Source organism: Schistocerca cancellata, chromosome 8, assembly GCF_023864275.1.
Source record: "Schistocerca cancellata isolate TAMUIC-IGC-003103 chromosome 8, iqSchCanc2.1, whole genome shotgun sequence".
In the NCBI taxonomy this organism is placed as follows: domain Eukaryota; kingdom Metazoa; phylum Arthropoda; class Insecta; order Orthoptera; family Acrididae; genus Schistocerca; species Schistocerca cancellata.
Window position 1 is genome coordinate 399,908,211 of NC_064633.1, and position 21,760 is coordinate 399,929,970.

Sequence of the window (21,760 nt, forward strand, 5' to 3'; positions counted from 1 at the left end):
TGACTTTCTTTCCAGTCCTGAACACTGTCTGTCCAAGCAGCTCCATAATATGCCTAACATCGAACTTACCGATAACTAGTAATCCTCTCTCCCCGTGTGTCTGCTCGGACTCTGCTGAAGCAGTGACTAAATAGGCCCCCTGTTTCGAGCGACGTGAACGCTTTACCACCCGCCACTCACCCTGCAGTGAGGGATGATGCACCACCTCGGATACAGCAGGAGGTGCCGCGGCAGCGGAGCCATTGGGCAAAGCAAGCGTCACCTGAGGTGTCCCACACGACGCGCCACATTCGCCGCCGCCGCTACGCAACAAGGAAGCAACATGAGGGTGACTGACCATAGCTAAAAATGCATTCAGCTGTCCGCGAACCGCTGCAAGCTCCTCCTGCGTCCGCAAGTAGCATGTACACATCCTAACCTGATGAACATAAGCGATGTCATCAGTCACAGAAATCAATCGCTGTTATCAGTTATCTAGAAGTATATATATAATAAAGGAGGTCGTGAGAGAAGGGTAATTACCAGATTTGTTATAAAAACTTTAATGATGTGTAATTCAGCGACAAAAGACGTTACTTGTACAACCAAAGCGTTCGATTCGCAAGAAGTTACTAACGGAACGAAATCGTTCAATTTGTTCTTGGAAATTGTTCGTCACTTCAGTCCCTTACTAGGGTTAATCAACCAAAGACTAAGAGGAATTTCACTTCAAAATCGGCATGGTTACTCAGAAATTCACATTTAAACGGCACGTGGGGAAAATGTATGCCTAAATCATTCCGAGCGAACTCTGACGTCTCTTACTTTTTTATGGGAGTCTCATTCCTTTGTGTAGGTCGGAACCAACGAAATGTTTTCGTAATCGGAGAAGAAACCACTACTTGAAAGGTTCTCGGTGTTGTGTCAGATGATATTGTCTAGCCGGCACAATATTTCTGCGAGACAGTGATTCATCATCTACAGGTGCGACAGTATAAGAGGGCTGCTCGTATTCTGCCCGCTGCGCGACAGCGTCGCAAACATTCTCAACAAAATCCAACATGAGACGCTACTACAAAGTTGCTCTGCATTCCCGCGAGATATGCTTTCGAAATTACAATAGCTCACGTTCAAATCCGAATCATGGAACATATTACACACGTTAATGCACACTGTGGTGAGGAAAGTGATGGGATAGCGACAGTCACATATACAGGTGAAGGCAGTATCGTGTAGCCAAGGCACAAAAGGTCAATACATTGGCAGAGCTGTCATTTGTGCTCAAGTTAAAAAAAATGGCTCTGAGCACTATGGGACTTAACTTCTGAGGTCATCAGTCCCCTAGAACTTAGAACTACTTAAACCCAACTAACCTAAGGACATCACACACAGCCATGCCCGAGGCAGGATTCGAACCTGCGACCGTAGCGTTCACGCGGTTCCAGACTGTAACGCCTAGAACCGCTCGTCCACCCCGGCCGGCTGTGCTCAAGTGATTCATGGTAAAAGGTTAACGATGTGATTATTGCCGCACGACAGGAATTAACAGACTTTGAAAGCGCATGGGATATTCCGTTCCGGCAATCGTTAGCGAATTCGCACAGTCAAGAATGTGCCGAGAATACCAAACTTTAGGAGTTACCTGTCACCACGAACAATGCACTGGCCGACGGCCTTCACTTAACGACCAAGAGCAGTGGCGTTTGCGTAGAGTTGCCAGCGGTAACAGACAAGCAACACTGCATGAAATAAAAGCGAAAATCAATGTGAGTCGTACGACGAACGTATTCGTAAGGGGCTATAGCAGCAGACGACTGAAGCGAGTGCTTTTGCTAACGGAATGATATCGCATTCAGAGCCTCTCTGATTTCGTCACCATATCGGTTGGACCGTAGACGACTGGTAAACTTTGGCCTGGTTTAGATGAGTCCCGATTTCAGTTGGTAAGAGCTGCTGCAGAGTTAAGAGTGTGGCGCAGTCCCCACGACACCGTGGACCTGAGTTGTTAATAAGGCACTGTGTAAGCTAGTGATTTCACATAATAGTGTGGACTGAGTTTACATGGAATGGACTCAGTCCTGTGGATGTTAAGCTATGTGGAGACCGTTTGCAGTAGTCATTCATGGATGTCATGTTCCCAAACAACAATGGCATTTTTATGGATGACAGTGCACGACACCACCGGGCCACAATTGTTCACAGTTAGTTTGAAGAACATTGTGGACAGTTCGAAATGGCTCTGAGCACTATGAGACTTAACATCTGAGGTCATCAGTCTCCTAGAACTTAGAACTACTTAAACCTAACTAACCTAAGGACATCACACACATCCATGCCCGAGGCAGGATTCGAACCTGCGACCGTAGTGGTCGCGCGGTTCCAGACTGTAGCGCCTAGAACCGCTCGGCCACACCGGCCGGCTGGACAGTTCGGATGAATGGTTTGGCCACCCAGATCGCCCAGCAAGAAACCCATCGAACCTTTATGGGCCATAACCAAGAGGTCAGTTTATGCACAAATACCTGCACCGCCATCACGTTCGTAATTATGGATGGCTATAGAGGCGGTATGGATCATTTTTACTGCACGTCACTTCCACGCTTTGTTGAGTACATGCCACGTCGAGTTGATGCACAATACCGGACTAAAGGACGTTCGGCAGGTTTCTCATGACTATTGTCGCCTATGTGTACATATCTCACGTAATCATCACGAGGAAAAAAGTAAAGAAAGTTTTACGATGTTGTGGTGCATGTGTTATTCAGAAATACGATGCAACGTTCCTTCGGACATGCATGCATGTCCAAAGGAACACGCACTGCGGCGACTACAGCCTTTATTAAATAAATTAAATGTATTACCTGTTGCGAATATGGACAACCTAACGCTGTGTAATGAAACGACAATGAAAGTGGGACTCTAACTCGGATATCCCGTTCATCGTGAGCGAATGCCTTACCATTTTCTTGCTTTTATCTTTTTTATGGTTTCCCTTTTTGTTTTTAAGGTAATGATAAATAAAAAAATCTTTGTTTTTCAAAAATAAAAGACGTGTTATTCATAATATAAAAATTTTTCTTGAAAACTCCTCTGAGCGAGCTGGGTAAGCAAGATGTCCGTGCCGCTAGCCTGCCGAAGGGCGACTGAACCCGTATTTCCCGCTTATCGCGAGCGGGTGCCTTACCATTTGGCTATCCTAGCACTACTCAAGGCCAGAGCCAAACTTCCGTACGTCGTAATCACGTTTCTGTATCCTGTACTCGTATATCCATTACGTATATGAGCTGTACTTACCAATTACTTATGGTTTTACATTGGGTTAGTTTTGTGTTTCAATGTTTGTCTCTTGAATTTAAACCGTTGAACACTTTACAAACGGTGTATGAAACTAAAATCACTGACATGTGTGAGGAGCAGTGGTGCTGTCGCCTATTGAAGGTGCTGATTGTTTTCTAGACGGGATGTCGCACTCCACAGGGTTTCCTGCGAGATGAGAGAGAGCGCTAGGGTTTAGCGGAGGTACTCACCCTGAAGCGGAGGTCTCCGAGCGGCGGTGTTGCGAACGGGATACCGACGAACCTGCTGTAGAGCGTGCCGTTGAGCGACGTGGCCACCACGCCCCTGAGGGCACCCGTTTCCACCGTCACGAACACGTCCTCCCCCTGCAACAGAGCCACCAATCAGTAACACTGAGGCAGTGTGAACACTGTGTGCAACAACATAAATGTGTAAGCGTAACCCAGAATACGGCCGTGACGTTGAAGGTTTGCATGTTAACTTGTGCAGCCGCATGTAAAAGGGAATGCATTAGTTGTATTGATGCTGTTATGAGCAAAGTTTTCAGAATCTGTCGCTAAGTCTTAAGGCAAATTCCTGAACAGGAAATCCCTTTCTACTTCCGAGCTGGAAATCCCCGGTCCGAAACTCATTTCGCCGGTGTCTGTCTGAAAAGAATCCAACTCCACAACAGAACGAGATCTTAAAAATTGTAAGTGGAAAAAAAAGGCCGTCGAGCTAGTTAGCCACTTGATTCTGTTACACCACTCAAATACACATAATTGCCGGCCTGTGTGACCGAGCGGTTCTAGGCGCTACAGTCTGGAATCGCGTAACCGCTACGGTCGCAAGTTCGAATCCTACCTCGGGCATAGATGTGTGTGATGTCCTTAGGTCAGTTACGTTTAAGTAGTTCTAAGTTCTAGGGGAGTGATGAACGCAGCAGTCAAGTCCCATAGGGCTCAGAGCCACTTGATCCATTTGGAATACACATAATCACACCGTGATGTTTATATATGGAAGTTCGCCGTAGAATCTGAGTAACAATAGTTCCAATCCTTCAGTTCCGACCAACTTTGTCGGGAGGTTTTCTGTGATTGTAAGGCCTAAATCAGAACTGGTAATGAAACACTTGGCATTTGTGACCCATCTGTCACACTTCAAATTCAGTGGTATTTGGCTGAAAGAAACAGTGCTGTGCTACGTACCAGATATCCACAGCGAAAACTTCTTTTATAAAAAAAGTAATATTTAATATCATGTCTTAAAAACTGAAAACCTTGAAAAGAATCTGTTATACCGTTTCATGATCATTGTAAGCGGAGAGACGCCCAGACTAGAATGGTGTTACAGACGACACTCAACATACGTACTAGAATGACGACGAGCCGGGACAGATGAATACCAATATGGTAGGTCAAACTGAGAGTGGGAATAATTCCTGACACATAATGTAGATTAAGTTGTAGGAACTATTAATAACTCCCGCTTAGTTTCACTGCCTGTCTACCTTTATTAGTTACTTTACCTTTATTAGTTACTTTATTAGTTACATCGTGTAACAGTTGTGTACCTCCGTCAAAGTGAAATACACGAAAAACGCTCGCTATAAGCAACACTTCTGATCAGGTCAGTATACGATCATCAACACGTAGCCAAACAGGAGTAACGCATGAGTAGGTCCAGTAATGAATAAGAAAATGTAAATGTGGTAAGCAGCAGCGAACAGCATAGGCAATAGTACCTAAGGTAGATATAAAGGCAACACACAAAGGCAAGAAACATGAAGAAACTATTATAGATAGAGAAGAGGAAGTAGATAAGATGAGATGGGAGATACACTACTAGAAGAGTTTTTACATAATCTCTCCTTGAGATAGACAGTCATGACAAATGTCTTCCACCGTGTATGCAGAATATACGAGACAGAAGAAATACCCTCAGAAGAATGTCTTCCTATTCCGAGGAAGGAAGGTATTGACATGTGTGGATATTACCGAAACATACGTTTAAAGTCTCTGTATGTCCATCTTCTCAGAGACTGTTGAGGGACTCGGCTGCTCAGTACAGAATGTCAAATCAAGCCCCTTTCAGCCGTATAATTTCAAACTTTTGTCTTATTGGACTACCCGTTTCGGCGACATTTTACGCCATCTTCAGGCCCCCTGCCCGAGGTATAGGAAGATTCCAATATCGGTTTCGGTCAAAGTAGGGGGCAGTATTCAAAGACTAGTATCTGTAGATTTCTGCTTGACACAGCGATTACTTCAAACATCATCTGACGATTCATAGACATCAGTCGGCAGGTGATGTTTCAACTGATCGCCTGTGTAAAGCAGAAATCTACAGTAACAATCTTTGAATGCTGGCACCTGTTTTTACTGGAACCAAGCTTGGCATCCTCCTACACGTCGGTCAGGGACCCCGAAGATGGCGTAATATATCGCCGAATCTGGTAGCCCACAAAACAATAGTTTGAAAATTAGACTGCTGGAAGGTGTTTGATTTGACATAGGTTTAGAGAGTAATGATTGAAGAACATTGACACGGATTATGTACAGAAAAACGGAAAAGCTGATAGACCGAAAAGTTTGAATTCTGGAGAAGTGAAGGACCACGCCAAAAAAGCTGACTATACGACATATCCTAGAAAACAGGCTGAAGAAAGAGATTTAGAGAAAGCTTTTTACAAAATTGATTGGAATGCATCTAGAGAAAGTTTTTACAAAATTGATTGGAATAGATTTAGGGAAAGTATTTACAAAATTGATTGGAATACATTCTTTGTAATTCAAAAGTTAGTAAACCAGACTGCAGTTATAAGAGTTGGAGCACAAGGAAAAGAACCAGTGATTCAGCAGGTAGTTAGACAGAAGTGTAGTCCATCCATCAATGATTTTAAGCACGTACATCAAGCAAGCAGTGCAGGAAACCAACGAGGAATTAAGTAAGGGAATTAAAATTGAGGGAGAAGAAACAAAAGCTTTTGAGGTTTGTCCATGACATAGTAATTCTGTAAAAGACGGGAAAGGACTTAGAAGTTATGTTAAACGGAATAGATGTTATGTTGAAGAGAGGCTGTAAAATGAACGTCAACGAAGATAAAATAGTAATAATTGATAACGTCGATTTAATTAAGATGCTGCTGCTAGAATTACACTCAAGCTCATAAATTAAGGATAATGCTGATACATGGTGAAACAACGCTCTCGTGGGTGGTTTGCTGGTTTAAATCACCTTGGGCTATGACCATGCGGTGCATTTCACCTGCGGTCGTCTCACGGTGGCGCTGGCATCAGTCCACATACGCAGAGGTGTGTTGGTGCATGCAGAGTACGGTGCAGCGAGTAAATGTGCAGACGTTTTCAGACTTGCTAATGGTGACTGTGTGTTGAAAATGGCTCAAAGAACACATATTGATGACGTTATGAGGTGTAGAGTACTGGGGTGACTGGAGGCAGGTCGTAGCACGGACCATCCGTGTACCAAGAAGTGTGATCTCAAGATTACAGCAACGATTCCATCAGACAGGAAACGTGTCCATTCGCTACAGTACGGGACGTCCACAGTGTACAACATCACAAGAAGACCAATATCTCACCATCATTGCCCGCAGACGGCATCGGAGTACTGCAGTTAGCCTTGCTCGGGACCTTTCCGCAGCCACGGGAACAGTTGTCTCCAGACACACCGTCTACAGACGACGGAATAGACATGGTTTATTCGCCCGGAGGCCTGCAAGGTGCATTCCACTGACCCATGGTCACAGGAGAGCCCGTAAAGCCTGGTGTCAAGAACACAGTACATGGTTATTGGAACAGTGGTCCCAGGTTATGTTCACAGACCAGTCCAGGTACAGTCTGTACAGTGATTCTAGCCGCGTGTTCATCTGGCGTGAACCAGGAGCCGGATTCTAACCCCTTAATGTCCTTGAAATGGACCTGTGTGGAGGTCGTGGTTTCATGGTGTGGGGTGGGATTATGATTGGTGCACGTACACCCCTGCATGTCTTTGACAGAGGAACTGTAACAGGTCAGTTGTGTCGGGACATCATTTTGCACCAGCATGTCGGCCTTTTGAGGGGTGCAGTGGCTCCCACCTTCCTCCTAATGGATGATAACGCACGGCTCCGCCGAGCTGCCATCGTGGAAGAGTACCTTGAAACGGACGATATCAGGGGAATGGTGTGGCCTGCCTGTTCTCCAGACCTAAACCCCACCGAGCACGTCTGGGATGCTCACGGTCGACATATCGCTGCACGTCTTCAGACCCCTAGGACACTTCAGGAGCTCCGACAGGCACTGGTGCAAGAATGGGAGGCTATACCCCAGCCGCTCGATAAACTGATTCAGAGTATGCCAACCCATTGTGCGGCCTGTGTACGTGTGCTTGGTGATCATATCCCATATTTACGTCAGGATACGTTCACAGGAAACAGTGGCTTTTGTAGCACATGTGTTTCGGGAGGGTTTTCTCTACTTATCACCAATACCTTGGACATACAGGTCTGTGTCGTGCGTGTTCCCTATGTAACTATGCTATTAACGCCAGTTTTGTGTAGTGCCACGTTGTGTGTCACCACATTCTGCAATTATCCTTAATTTATGAGCATGAGTGTAGTTTAGAAGATGAGACACAAAAGCGTAGATGAATTTGCTATTTGAATAGCAGAATAAATGACAATAACCTGAGTAAAGAGGATCATACAATGCAGCTTCCGTGAAGTTTGGAAGGTAGGAGACGGTGTACTGGCAGAATTTAAACTGTGAAGACAGGCCGCGAGTCGTGATTGGGTAGCTCAGTCTGTGCCGGCATGGAAGCTCAGCGTGTTCGGTCAGAGGATTAGCCGCCCTCTGTAATAAAAAAAAGATTGAGTTAATTGTACGACGATGAATATGAACAAGCGTCGTAGGACGTCCTCCCCGAACAAATAGGACGAACAGTCACGAACAAAACGAGATAAAAGAAAGTCTGTAGAGCACTTTTCCGTGAAAGGCAAAGGTGCCGAGTTCGATTTCGGCCCTAACACAATTTTAATCTTCCACGTAGTTTCATATCAGCGCACACTACACTGCAGAATGAAAATCTAATTCTAAAAGAAAATTTACTCCACAAACGGGCTAAAAGATGGGATCCGTTGATGGGACATATGTTAAGGCATTCAGCAATCACAATTTGGTAGTTGAACGAAGTGTGGTGTGCAAAACTTTTAGTGGGAGACCAACGTTCGACTAAGATGCTGTAGGTTGCAGCAGTTATGCATGGATGAGTAAGCCTACACAGGACGGAACAGCATGGAGAGTTGCATCTCACCATCCTCCGGAATGACACCACGACATCTCCACAAAGTATCCCATCACTTCAGTATATTAATCAAGTAATATATCTAAATAAAAGACTTTCACCAACTGGAATATTCATAACTTAACCAAACCCTTTATATGTAGTCATTTATGATAAAAAACACAAACGTCGTGGTGTCAGGAATATAGACTATCGTCGAAATCTTAAATACAAGAGGAAACGAGAGAGATGGAACGACCACATATGAGCATCACAATAAGTAACCGTCAAGGCATCTTCAGAGATGCTTCTTTGTGTATAGGAAACATGAGCACCCAGCTTCAAACTTCCAGGTGATTCACTGGTGACGAAAGCAGTACCGTTAATTCAAAATCCTCCCTCACAGTTTCCACATACTTCATGAACAGAGCGTAGCATCTTCCTACATTTACTATCTAATGTTACAGAGACACCATTAGCTCACTGTTCTGCTATATTCCTCAGTGTCCTGGTTTCAGTCATACTGCATATCGTTCTAAGTTGTGGTGATGATTCTAGATCAGTGGAGAAGTTCAAAGCCGATCATAACACAGTTGATAAATAGTCATTACTGGCCACCAAAATTCAATTATTTCTACAAGGGTACCTCATGAGTTATATTTTCCGACAAATAATGAATACGTTGGCGACGAACAGCAGACGATTCACATGCCTGGTCCGAAAACGTGCTCTCGACTTCAGGAGCTGGACAGCTGGTCCTCCGGACTTGCATTGTTGAATCATATGGTGCCTGTTCTGCTTCGGCGTAACGAATTGGGTTCCAGCAGTAGACACAATGATTTTTTCTGATCTCAACCATTCTTCAGGAAAGGTATAGGTAGTTAGTAAAGGTTTTGGAGCACCTCTTAGTATGCCACGTCACACGTCGCACATCCTAGGAGCAAACGTTTCCCATGCTCAACGTTTTGTGCTTATGCTAGAGACTTACTGAAGTGCTCCTTTTCAGGTCAGGTATATATTCTACTTAATAGCTGCAATAGGGAGTGTTACGGCGTAAAGTCAAGCGTCGGCACGCCAGCCGGGAACGGTAGAGGGCTGTGAGAAGAGGCCAGCCAATCACTCACTAACTCACCCCTCTCCAGGACGACAACACGACGGCAGCTGTTCCTAAAAATGGCTCTGAGCACTATGGGACTTAAAATATGAGGTCATCAGTCACATAGAACTTAGAACTACTTAAACCCAACTAACCTAAGGACATCACTCACATCCATGCCCGAGGCAGGATTCGAACCGGCGACCGTAGCAGTCGCACGGTTCCGGACTGAAGCGCCTAGAACTGCTCGGCCACCGCGGCCGGCAGCGGCTCATATACGAAGGAAACATAAGCACCGCACCCGACCGCTCGTGACCCCAGTCGAAGAAAAGCTTGAAGCGTAGCGACCTGAATAGAAACCAACATTTTGCGACAAGTAACAAGAACCCTGTGCCTGGCTGCCAAAAATTTTTGATTTTTCGTGTGTTTTTATGTTTTGCTTGCGCATTAATTTTACTCGTTTTTTCTTTGCAGGGGTGTGTTCGTATTGTATTGTATTGTATTGTATGTTAACCGGGGACCTAGGAACGACGGAGAGGCTTCGTCCCCGCAGTAGCCGCAGTGGTCCACAACCCCACTATGACTACCGGAGTCCACTTCACCCCTCCGCCGCCCCACACCGAACCCAGGGTTATTGTGTGGTTAGGCCCCCGGTAGACCCCCCAGGGAACGTCTCACTCCAGACGAGTGTAACCCCTATGTTTGCGTGATAGAGTAATGGCGGTGTACGCGTACGTGGAGAACTTATTAGCGCTGCCATCACTGACATAGTGTAACTGAGGCGGAATAAGGGGAACCAGCCTGCACTCGCCGATGAAGATGGAAAACCACCAAAAATCCATCCACAGACTGGCCGGTTCACCGGACCTCGACACAAATCCGTCGGGCGGATTCATGCCGGGGACCAGGCACTCCTTCCCTCCCGGAAAGCCGTCCGTCAGACCGCACGGCCAACCGGGCAGGCCAGGGGTGTGTTTACTTGCTTGAACAGTGTCTCTTATAGCGGGTTTTGCTAATCAATGTTTTCAGGTGTTACCGATTCTTTCGTTGCAAAAAAAAAAAATCAGAACAAACCTATCGCGAGTGGGTAACAGATTTGAAGGGTATGACGAGGAAATGCAAAATTCTAATATGCTTTTGGTGCTTAATATTCAGATGTTATGTTGCATGATGTGACTGTGTACAATGTAACTGATGTCAGACTTAGAGAACAGATTTTGAAATTGTCAGATCCATCACTTCAGCACGTAGTGCAATTACTGGATCAGTGTAGCTCAGGTACCATGTCGGCTGATAAATTTGAGCAGCCACCGAACTACTAGGCAGCGACAGAATGCACGTGCCACGCCGTGTAAATAGTGCTCCACGTCACGTAAACATTTCTCTAAACAGGCGGCTACACAGGCGAACAGAATTACGTCATGCTCTCGGTGCTATTCACGGCACACGCACCAAAACTGCCCGTACCGACAAGCACAGTGTTACGCTTGTGGCAAGAAAGGCCACATACAATCCGTATGTTTGCAACGGAACAAACATAAGAACTCTGCCCACTCACAAAAGTATATTCACGAGACCCATGTAATCAACCCAAAGTGTTCCAAGCCTGCTGCGGGCATTAGCAAAACTAGCAAGCAAAGAGTTTCTTCAGTGCTACACCAGTCCAACAAACTTTTTGTTCAATTGCATATTTGTGGAAATTTCAGTTGGACACGGGTGCCTCTGTTACATTGCTCAATCGTAACAAATTATGAACTGTTAGGCTCCCCACGCCTGTCTAAAACTAGCACGCACTATGAATTACAATGGACATGACATTCACGTTCTCGGAAGATGTACTTTGCCTGCTTTGTATCGCTCGCATACAACTGTGACTTTCACTGTGCTACAATCACGCACTTGTGAGAACATATTTGGCGTTGATTCGTTTGGTCGGTTTGGCTGTCAGATTCAGGACAATGTGTTGTCAGTGACTGCATCCAAAGCTAAAGACAGTATAGCTAGTTTGCTGAAAGAAGTCTTTCAACTCTTTTCTGAAGGTTTAGACAAGGCTAACAATTTTTCTTGCACATATTACTATGAAAGGCAATGCTCAGCCGAAATTTTGCCGGGATAGAACTGTTCCCATTGCATTACGGGAAAAAGTAACTGTTGAACTTGAAGAATTGCAAGATAGCGGAGTTATTGCGCCCATATCAGATAGTCAATGGGCAAGTCCTCTGGTTTTGCTCCCCAAACCATCAGTTCGCATTTGCCACTGTGTTGACTTTATCTCTACAGTCAACCCACAAACTGCGATTGATACTTATCCATTGCCACGGCCAGAGGATTTAATGGACAAATTAGGTGCTGGTCGCTACTTTTCAAACATTGATATGCGCGACGCATGTCTTCGAATACCGCAAGATGTAGAATCTCAAAAAGTGTGGGTTGTGAACATTCATTTGAGCTTATTTAAACATATGCGTTTGCCTTTTACCAGTGCTTCTGCACCCACCTTTTTCCAACAGTATTTGGAAAAGCTGACTGCTCAAGTACCAAACTGTTCAAACTAGTTGTACGTTATTGTCGGAGCAGGTCGTAAACCTGAAGAACACATAGCAAATTTCTGTGCTTTGTGTCGTGTGTTATCTGATACAGACTGGACAAGTGTGATTTTTATAAAACTTAGTTGCCGTATCTTGGTCATGTCATTAACAGTCAAGGTGTACATCCTCTTCAGTCACACTTGTTAGCCATACGTGACCTGCGAGTTCCTTACAATTTCACATAATTCCCCGTTCAAACCGAATGCTGTACAAATTGCAGCTCCATTGAATAGCTTGCATCGCAAGAACGTTCCCTTTGTTTGGATAGACGGATGAGTGGCAAGAAGCTTTACAAAAGATGCATTGCTCAGTGATAGAAGCATGGCTCACTTTGACCCATACAAACCAATAATGTTGCAAGTTGAAGCTCCCTCTTACGGAATCGATGCAATGCTTTCGCACAGAATTGGTGATAAAGACAGGTCTATTCCAAAAGTGTTGTCCGAAGCTCAGTGTAACTATTCACAAATAGAGAAAGAGGCATTGGCTATTGCGTATGGTGTCACCAAATTCCACCACTATTTGTACGGTAGAAAATTCTACTTAGTAACGGATCACAAGCCATTGCAGTCCTTGTTTCATCCGACGAAGGCGGCTCCTATTGAAACTGCCCAAAAGTTGCAGAGATGTGCTTTGTTTTTGTCTCAATACCAGTGCGAGATTGTGTATTGACCGACAGCTCAACATGGTAATGTGGACGCACTTTCACGTCTTCCGATTGGCCCTGATACAGACTTTGACGCTTCAGCTGCATCTTGTTGTCATATTGATGCTCAGGATTCTGAATTGATTTAATCCTTTCCTCTGAACTGTAGGAAAATTGGACAGGTCACGGAAGATGATTCAGATTTGAACATTTTTCTACAATACATTCGCACTTCTTGGCCTCGCTGATTGGGTACCATAAAGATCGCTGATACTTTGCACGTCGGCATAGCATCGCTATACAGCGTAATGTGATTCTTGTTTAAAACGGCTTTGGACGGCCACATCTGTTGATACGTAAAGCTTTGCAAAAAGAAGTGTTGCATTTACTTCACCAAGGACAATGGGGGATTGTTCGTACGAAACAGTTAGCGCGTCCACACTGTACTTGTCAGGGTATGGACACCCAAATAGAACACATGTCGTTACAGTTTCACGCATGTGCGGAAAATCAGTCCTCTCCGCCACAAACATTCTCTGCTTGGCCCAAGTCGCGATCACATGGCACATAGACTTTGCGGATCCTTTTTGGAACATTCGTTGGTTGATTGTGGTAGACTCTTACAGCAAGTTTCCTTTTGCTGTGCTAATGAAATCGACAACGTCACGTAACGCAATTCAGGCGTTGCCCTCCATTCTTTGCCTCGAAGGTTTGCTTGAAGTCATAGTGTCGGACAGCGGCCCTCAGTTCACGTGAAATGAATTTGAAACATTCTGTGAACCCAATGTATACAACATCTAACAAGTGCACCATTACATCCACAGTAAAAGGGCGAAACGGAACGTTTTGTGAGAACCTCCAAGCAGCAGATGGCCAAACGTCGCACCACACACACCAGGGATCAAGCATTGCAACTGTTTCTCGCCTCATATCGTCCGTATCCACGAGATGGACCATCGCCGGTGGTCTTTCTTCATGGACGCCGCCATCGGATACTGTTCCACCTGCCGACCGTTTTCAGCATCCATTGCCGAAGGGAGGTCGCAAGTATCGCTTCGCGTCGCATAATATTGTATTCTTGAGGGTTTATAGCGGCAACAAACGATGGGCGTGACGTGAGATCCTTCGTCGCCTTGGCGCATGCATGTATCTCATTTCAGGCCAAGACGGATTGCAGCCCGATATCTCAATCATATTCGCCACTGTCATGTGCACGGTGATCCTTCTGTGTCTCTTCCATCAGATTCGCGGATCCAGAGGACAGCGCTACCACAGCAGCCGCCAGAGGTTGTCTTCACGACAGAGTGGGACGACCCAATTGAGACAGAGCTTTCGCCTCCTCCACCTTCTCTCATCCTACCGATGTAGCTGGAACCGCCCACACCGCAGCAGCCGACGCCTTCTACATATTCTTACGCGTCTCAGGAGGTGGACGCGTAGCCTACTGGTCGTTTTCCGGAGAACGTTTCCACCAGAGTGAAGGCCGAACGGCATGGTGCGACTGGAAGAATGACTTCCCCTGCAGCCACATTTTCCAGTCCATCACAGCGTCCACGATCCTGCCACCCCCGCCGTTGTCGTGCGCCCTGTACGACCACGGTCCGTCGCTTTGTTGGGAGGGGCAAGGGGACAACATACGGCGCAAAGTCAGGCGCCGGCAAGCCAGTCGGGAACGACAGAACAGAGGGGGCTATGAGAAGAGGTCAGCCAATCGTTCGCTGACCAACCCCACCTCAGGACGAAAACGTGACAGCAGCGGCCTCTGTGTGAAGAGAACATAAGGGCCGCGTCCGACTGGGCACGGCCCTACTCTAAGAGAAGCTTCAAGACTAGCAACCTGGATAGAAGCCAACATGTTGTATTTCCAATGTCTTGTGATTCACATGGACATATTTCTGTAATCGTTCAAATATACTACCAAGGAAACATGTGTATTATTAGCAACATTTATCGTGAACATGAATATAAGTCTCACTCAGTTCGTACCCCTTGGGATTCTTGCCTGAGATTCACTTTGTCCTTAGCAGTACTCTGTAGACCGCATTCAATCTTCTGTTTTTCAAGGATCCTGGTAATCTTCTGAAAGTATTTTGAAGTCTTACCAACGCTAACGAATACAGTGTCGAGAATTGCAGCTAAATTTTCTACATCGGTCTTCAAATGATCTGCGAGATTACAATCAGAATATAGCAACTTAAGTCCTTAAAATAAATCTATCAACTGCAAATCTATCACTACGCACAACCGTAAAACCGTCCTTAGCTAATGGCAGGCCATGACGTTTAAGGATACGAGATCTGAAATAAATTACTTCTGTGTTTCCGTTTCACTGAAGTGCTATTCTACACCAATTCGCCAATCACCTAGCCGTTAACACACAATTAAATGATAATATTCGTCTTTTCCGGTTCTGCAGCGTCAATGTAAGATGTACAAATTTTGCGGAAAACAACAAAACAATTGTGCTACAGCTGCACAGGTATTGAGATGGGACAAGCACTCAGTACAAATAGTACGTCCAAGAGCAAACACAAGTACAGTACAGTTCGGAAACGCTCTATTTTCAGTAAAATAAACAGAGGGAACGTTCAAATGACGTAATTCAACTGGTTGCGAGTACACAAGTAACAAGATTCTTGTCACGGACGCAGTCGTACAGGAGGCAATATGGCACAAAGCGTGCAGTGTACCAGAAGTAGGGGTGAAGAAATAAGTCATGAAGAGTCGGTCAGAGTACCTGGAGCTGCTGGGGGCGCGGTGCTGAGTCTGCGACTCCCACACAGAGGGCAGCGGCCAGCAGCAGCGCCGCACTGCGCATGTTTCTGTCTCTGAGCGCCATGTCTGTCTTCTGGCTGCCCTGTAGTCGGCAGCTCACGTTACAACTTCTTCAGTGACCGACCTGTCATTCTTATCTCAGAGGTATATTACGTAAAGCACTTCGTATCAGTCTACGTGGTGGTAACAGTGTAACTTATCGTATCGTATCTCTACTGAGATTGCTGTTCAAACAGGAGCTCAAACCGTCTTGCATCACAATTTAAATAATGTCAGTAACCTATTCAGTTTAATGCTTTGGTAACTAGAGTGATTGCATATGGAAAGTAGAAAGGATAGACCGAGCGAGGGTACTCAGTGGTTAGCGCAATGGACTTGCATTCGAGAGGACGATGGTTCAATTCCCCGTCCGGCTACCAAAATTTAGGTTTTCCTTGATTTCCCTAAGTCACACTAGGTAAATATTGGGACTGTTCCTTTAAAAATCTCAATCCGTTCGTACATCAAGCTTGTTCTCCGTCTCTAATGATCACGCTTCAGACGAGACGCTAAACTCTAATCTTCCTTTCTCCCTTCGAAGGTTCTTCTACGCACATTGACAGATGTAAATTCTGCGTCTAGTTAAGACGCCACCGCTTTCAAGCATCTTATTCAGACAAGGATAGTACGTCGTTTTTTTATCATTTACTCCATAACACACATCAGGTGAACAGGTACTAAGTACCAACTTCTCAGTCAAATTTGGATCTCAGAACGTGTCACCTTTCAGTAGTCGAGCCACGCGGGATTAGCCGAGCGGTCTATGGCACTGCAGTCATGGACTGTGCGGCTGGTCCCGGCGGGGGTTCGAGTCCGCCCTCGGGCGTGGGTGTGTGCGTTTGTCCTTAGGCTAATTTAGGTTAAGTAGTGCGTAAGCTTAGGGACCGATGACCTTAGCAGTTAAGTCCCATAAGATTTCACATACATTTGAACATTTGAATTCAGTAGTCGAACAGCTGTTTGTATCCTACTGCATAATATCCGTAGATTAATTTTAAATAAGAACAATTGGTATGTATTGTACAGGAGACAAATATATTTATGCCATTTGCACAGTTAAAATATTTTAGAATAGTGGCATTGCTATTATCAATGAATAATAGATTCTTAAATTAAAGTAAAAGTGATATTTAGTAACCTGTTAATGGTCTGCGTTTAGCCAGACATTGAAACAAATGCTTAAGAAGTCTATAAAATTATTCATTTTCAATCGTTTTGATAGGAGTCAAGCACAAAATGCGAGATATCAAATTATTTATCATCCTAACTAACTAAAATCATTACCTTACGTGGTAATTGTTATCTTTGTAGGTTCTGTGAAATACGGAGAGCAAAAGCCTGACGAGAGATTAGATTATCATCCTAAATGAAATCGCCACTTTGCATCGTATTTTTTGCTGTCTTCGTAGCTGCCACACGCGGAGTCACCAAATAATTTGTGTTCCAGATGTGCCAGCACTGTTCTGCCAGCCATTTTTAATCGACAGTGATGTATCCGATCCTTTTCCGGTGAACAGAATTCTAGAGAAACGTCAGAAAGTGGTAAATCCCTCACTGCGTCGTATCTGTTCGAAACTAAGACTTCAATTTCAGCCACGCGGAGTTGCCGCGAGGTTTGAGGCTCCCTGTCACAGATTGCCAGGCCCCTCCCGCCGGAGGTTCGAGTTCTCTCTCGGGCAGGAATGTGTGTTTCGATGAGAAAACGCAACGAAATTGCTTTTACTTACTTTAACCTGGAAACCCACATGAGACACTGACCCTTATTTTGTGGCCTGAAATGTTACCCCTGCATATTACGTATTACCCATACGTAAGCAAACGTAATACAGATTTAAAAAGGGGATTGGGGGGAGGGGGTTTAACCAGAGTTAACCAAGACAAATCTCATATTAGAAACATAGTTTTAGAACTCACGCACTTTTTACATCTGCATTTGTCTCGAAGTTCAATAGCGACTCACATTTATCTGCATGGCCGCAATTTTTATTTACTAAATCTGTAGTCTCTGCATTCGGTAGGCTGCATCACCCTAGAGTTGTATACAATGAAAATGACTGGAATATGTTTCGAGAACATGGTTTTTGAGCGAACGCATGTGGAGGTGCGACACGCGTAAAAAATTAATTAAACAAAGATGAAGGGCAGAGGACAGTAAGTTAGTAAGAAATCGAAATAATGCTGCAGAGCCGTGTAATGATCAACATTCAAATACGGGACAACATACCTCATGTATAAATACAGTTCAATGGACCATGTGCCTTTGTACCCCATTACATTGGGGAAACGCACTTGAAACCTCGAATGAATTAATAAAAATTGGCAATTGATCCCAACGTGTTCTAAGGGGGCTGAAAGCGCTTTCAAGATCTAACATTTCGTATGTTACTTGAGCCTACAGAATGTATCATGCTCAGAAATATAGTTGTGCCTGATATGAAAGGCCACGTAACATACAACCGTGTTCAAGACAAGGCGTCTGTACTGCGGAGTAAATCAGCAGGACCAGTCACAGCAGCAGAGTATCCTGTCAGTTGACGTGAGACCTCCCAAAACGAATTCTGCCTCTTCGGATTCCTACTGATTGGCTCCACTCATACCTCGCACAACCCGGCAAGACAAACCTTACTGTATCCATCCACAGACGTGATGCTTTTGCGCACAGATACATGGCTGCCCACCTTTTAGTTAGGTTAGCGTCGCGCACACGAATATGCGGCATGGAATGTGGTTTGTGCCACAGAAGACACTTTTCATGTTGGGTAGGACTCTCAAACTGAACATTTTGCAACGTATCCTTTCCATACTGATAACGATGAATTGTGGAAAAATAATCATTCGATCTGCATTTTAGTCCAGAGACTTATTTCACGCACTTTAATCACGGTTCGACAGACCATCTTATTCGTTGACAAGTTGAAGCCTTTTTGGTATTTTCGGAAGACTTCCCGAAGTGCTCAGGACCTGGGATAATCTCTACTTTGGTAACTCCAGCGAGATTCCCGGGAAATGGGGGAGAGGTGGTTTACTCGGAAATACACCTCTTCTAACGACACTTGTATTAGTAACTATTTTACATGTATTTTTATGTAAATTTTTTTGCTCATGTTATTAGTCGATAACAGAGACGTTACCTCTGTAAGGTTGATATTCACTCACTGATGTGATTACGTCGTCTGTCTCTTGTTTAATTATGTGAAATTTTCTCTCATTCCTGTAGTCTTTAACCTTATGGTCTGTCTTTGGAAAAGTAGGACGAAAATTCTGACTGCTTCCATACTAGCACAAATAAACTAGTGTACTTATAGATAAAAAGTGATACTGATTCAGGAAACACGCCATTCAAGCAATGTTGCGTTTTATCAGAAAGCTATTTAAATAACGTCAAAACTGGTTTCTGGAATATGCATTTCTAGTTAGCCTTTGTTCATTTATTGTTAGTAGTACATTATGTGCTGAGCTTATTTCATAATAAAAAGAATATTTAAGTGGCATCCCCATGATATTTTGCTTCCAAGAAAATACGAGACAGAAAATAAATATTGACATCATGTATTTTGTAATGATGGGATGGTGCACTGTTACAGGAATAAAAATTGTTGTCCATCTCTTTTTCTCAGTACACCATTTATAACAAGTGCGAGAGAGGAGGGAAACCTAGGACTGACAGAGATTCAGAAATTCCAAACCTGTTTCGACGAATAATACCCCCTTCCTGGAAAATTTCAAATCAGACCTTTATCATACATTTTAATTTCTGACAAAGATTCAGAATTTCGAAACCTGTATGGACGAGCAATACTCCCCTTGGTGAAAAATTTCAAATCAGACCTTTATCATACATTTTAACTTATTCATAGAGTAGTGCCATTACCAAAATTTGACATGCAGAGCGATCAAAATTTTTCAGATCGAATTACATTCTCGAGTATCAGTTTCACTATAGCACGTAAGGTGGTAAAATAGTGAGCGGAGCTTCTAGAAGGTGACGCGCTCTGAGATATAATAAATTGGCACCTTTTTAATAGGACACATTTCACTGTTGGTAATACTTCTTTACTATTTTTGAAATAAAGTAAACCTCCATTTATTTTGTATATTTTATTGGAGTAATTTTTATAGATAGAGAGAAACCAACACGATCAGCCAGCAGTAAAGCTGTAGAAAAAGCTGTCGAAATATTAAATAAACTTGAAGTAGTCATTATTGCCATTAAAACTGTTTTGACTACTCAGACCAAGTTGAAAACGGAATTATTAACTAAAATTGAGCAAAATTTTCGTGAACAGAAAGACATTTCTTATGCACAGAAATAATTATCGCGCGCACAGGACCAAATTTCTACTGATAATGCCAAAACACATGCTGACCTTGTCAATAGAACAGAAAATGTTATTGAGCATCAGGAGGTCATAATACCAGAGCAACTAAATATCATCAGAAACCGATAAAAGGAAACGTGGCCCACCGTCTAGAAGAAAAGACAAGCAAAAAAACCAATTTAAAAGATGTGAAATATTTACAATGAGAGCAACTATAGAATGATAAAATCGAAACTATACTTTAAGCAGACAAAGAAGAAACTGACATATGTGTAAGTGAAATGGTAGATAACGATTTAGGACAATGAAGAAAGAGCATATTATTCAGATAGCAAATCTCAGTAAACACATTACAGGATTAAAGATTCCATTACTCCCAGAGGGGTGGCATGAATTTGTAGGAAAAGATGGACAACAATCAAGCAAGACATTAATATATTAACTCAAGTAATTTGAGTCAATATGTTCTCAAAATTGCCGGCCGGGTGGCCGAGTGGTTCTAGGCGCTTCAGCCTGGAACCGCTCGATCACTACGGTGGCAGGTTTGAATCCTGCCTCGGTCATGGATGTGTGTGATGTCTTTAGGTTAGTTAGGTTTACGTAGTTCTAAGTTATAGGGGACTGATGACCTCAGATGTTAAGTCCCATAGTGCTCAGAGCCATTTGAACCATATTTTGGTATCAAAATTGGTGTGATTCACATTTCATCCAGTCTGAGTGGTATTTGTACCACGAGCCAGACCCAGTTCGTAAACGAAACTACAGTGCTGCAGCCAACAATGAAGCCAAGTGAGATGAAGCAGCACTCTGGGCAATAGAGGCTGCAGGTAATTGCGAAACTCATGAGGAAGTTTGAAGGTATTTACTTGCAAAATACTGGTCCAGATAAGTTTAAGAATAACTCCATAAAGATATTTTCAATCTTAAACTGTATAATGAGCTCCAGGGCAAAACGTCAAAGTAGGCCTGTGCTGTGATAGTGCCATGAAAACAACAAAGGACGCAAGTCCCCTCCATGAAAAACTCGACCACACAATAATGACACCGCCCCCGAATTTTACTGTTGGCGCTACCACACGCTGGCAGATGACGTTCAACGAGCATTCGCCATACCCACTGTTACTTCTGCCACAGACGGCCCCTGCCGGCAGACTACACTCAAGACACCCCTGTGTACGATATACCATACAAAAGCACTTGCAGAGGCAACCAAGAGGAAAACAATTCTTCAAAACGAACAGAACTTGCTAGAGACTAATGCGAACCTTTTTCTGTAGAGGTCGCCTCACAGATACAGGGAAAATTGGAGTACTCCGCCGGCCTCCCCCGGCTTTAGAAGGCCAGCGCAGCAGCAGTACAGCCAGTTCCTCGCTGAGCTAGGACTAGCTCCGACGGACCTCACCGACGCTCTTGATGAATAGTCGTCTACAAGTTATTTGTTTTTGTGTGTATATAGTGATTATTCGAGAAGTATAGTTCAGTTTCAGCAAACGACATTATACTGAGTGTTCTACAATACTGAGTATTCTCTACCCACATTCTACCGTAGTATCGCTACAATGTTTTTCCACTGTTCAATCGTCCAATGTGTACGCTCCTTACACCAAGCCAGGGGTCGTTTGGCATTTTCCAGCGTGATGTGTGGCTTATGTGCAGTCGCTCGACCATGAAATCCCAGTTTCTCACCTCCACCTGTCATACTACCTGCAGTGGATCTTAATTCAGTTTGGAATTCCTGTATGATAATCTGAATAGACGT

General features: G+C 44.1%; 1 protein-coding gene across 1 annotated transcript in view; it reads right to left on the reverse strand.

Moving 5' to 3' along the window:
- Positions 1 to 15,717, reverse strand: part of LOC126095118 (juvenile hormone esterase-like) — an 81,964-nt gene extending 66,247 nt beyond the window's left edge. The window contains exons 1-2 of the mRNA XM_049909826.1: positions 15,606 to 15,717; positions 3,507 to 3,641 (exon numbers count right to left, since the gene is read on the reverse strand). Of these exons, the coding sequence (XP_049765783.1) occupies positions 3,507 to 3,641; positions 15,606 to 15,707 (237 nt within the window). The 5' untranslated portion in view covers positions 15,708 to 15,717. The remainder of the gene's footprint in view (positions 1 to 3,506; positions 3,642 to 15,605) is intronic.
- Between the last annotated feature and the right edge of the window lie 6,043 nt (positions 15,718 to 21,760).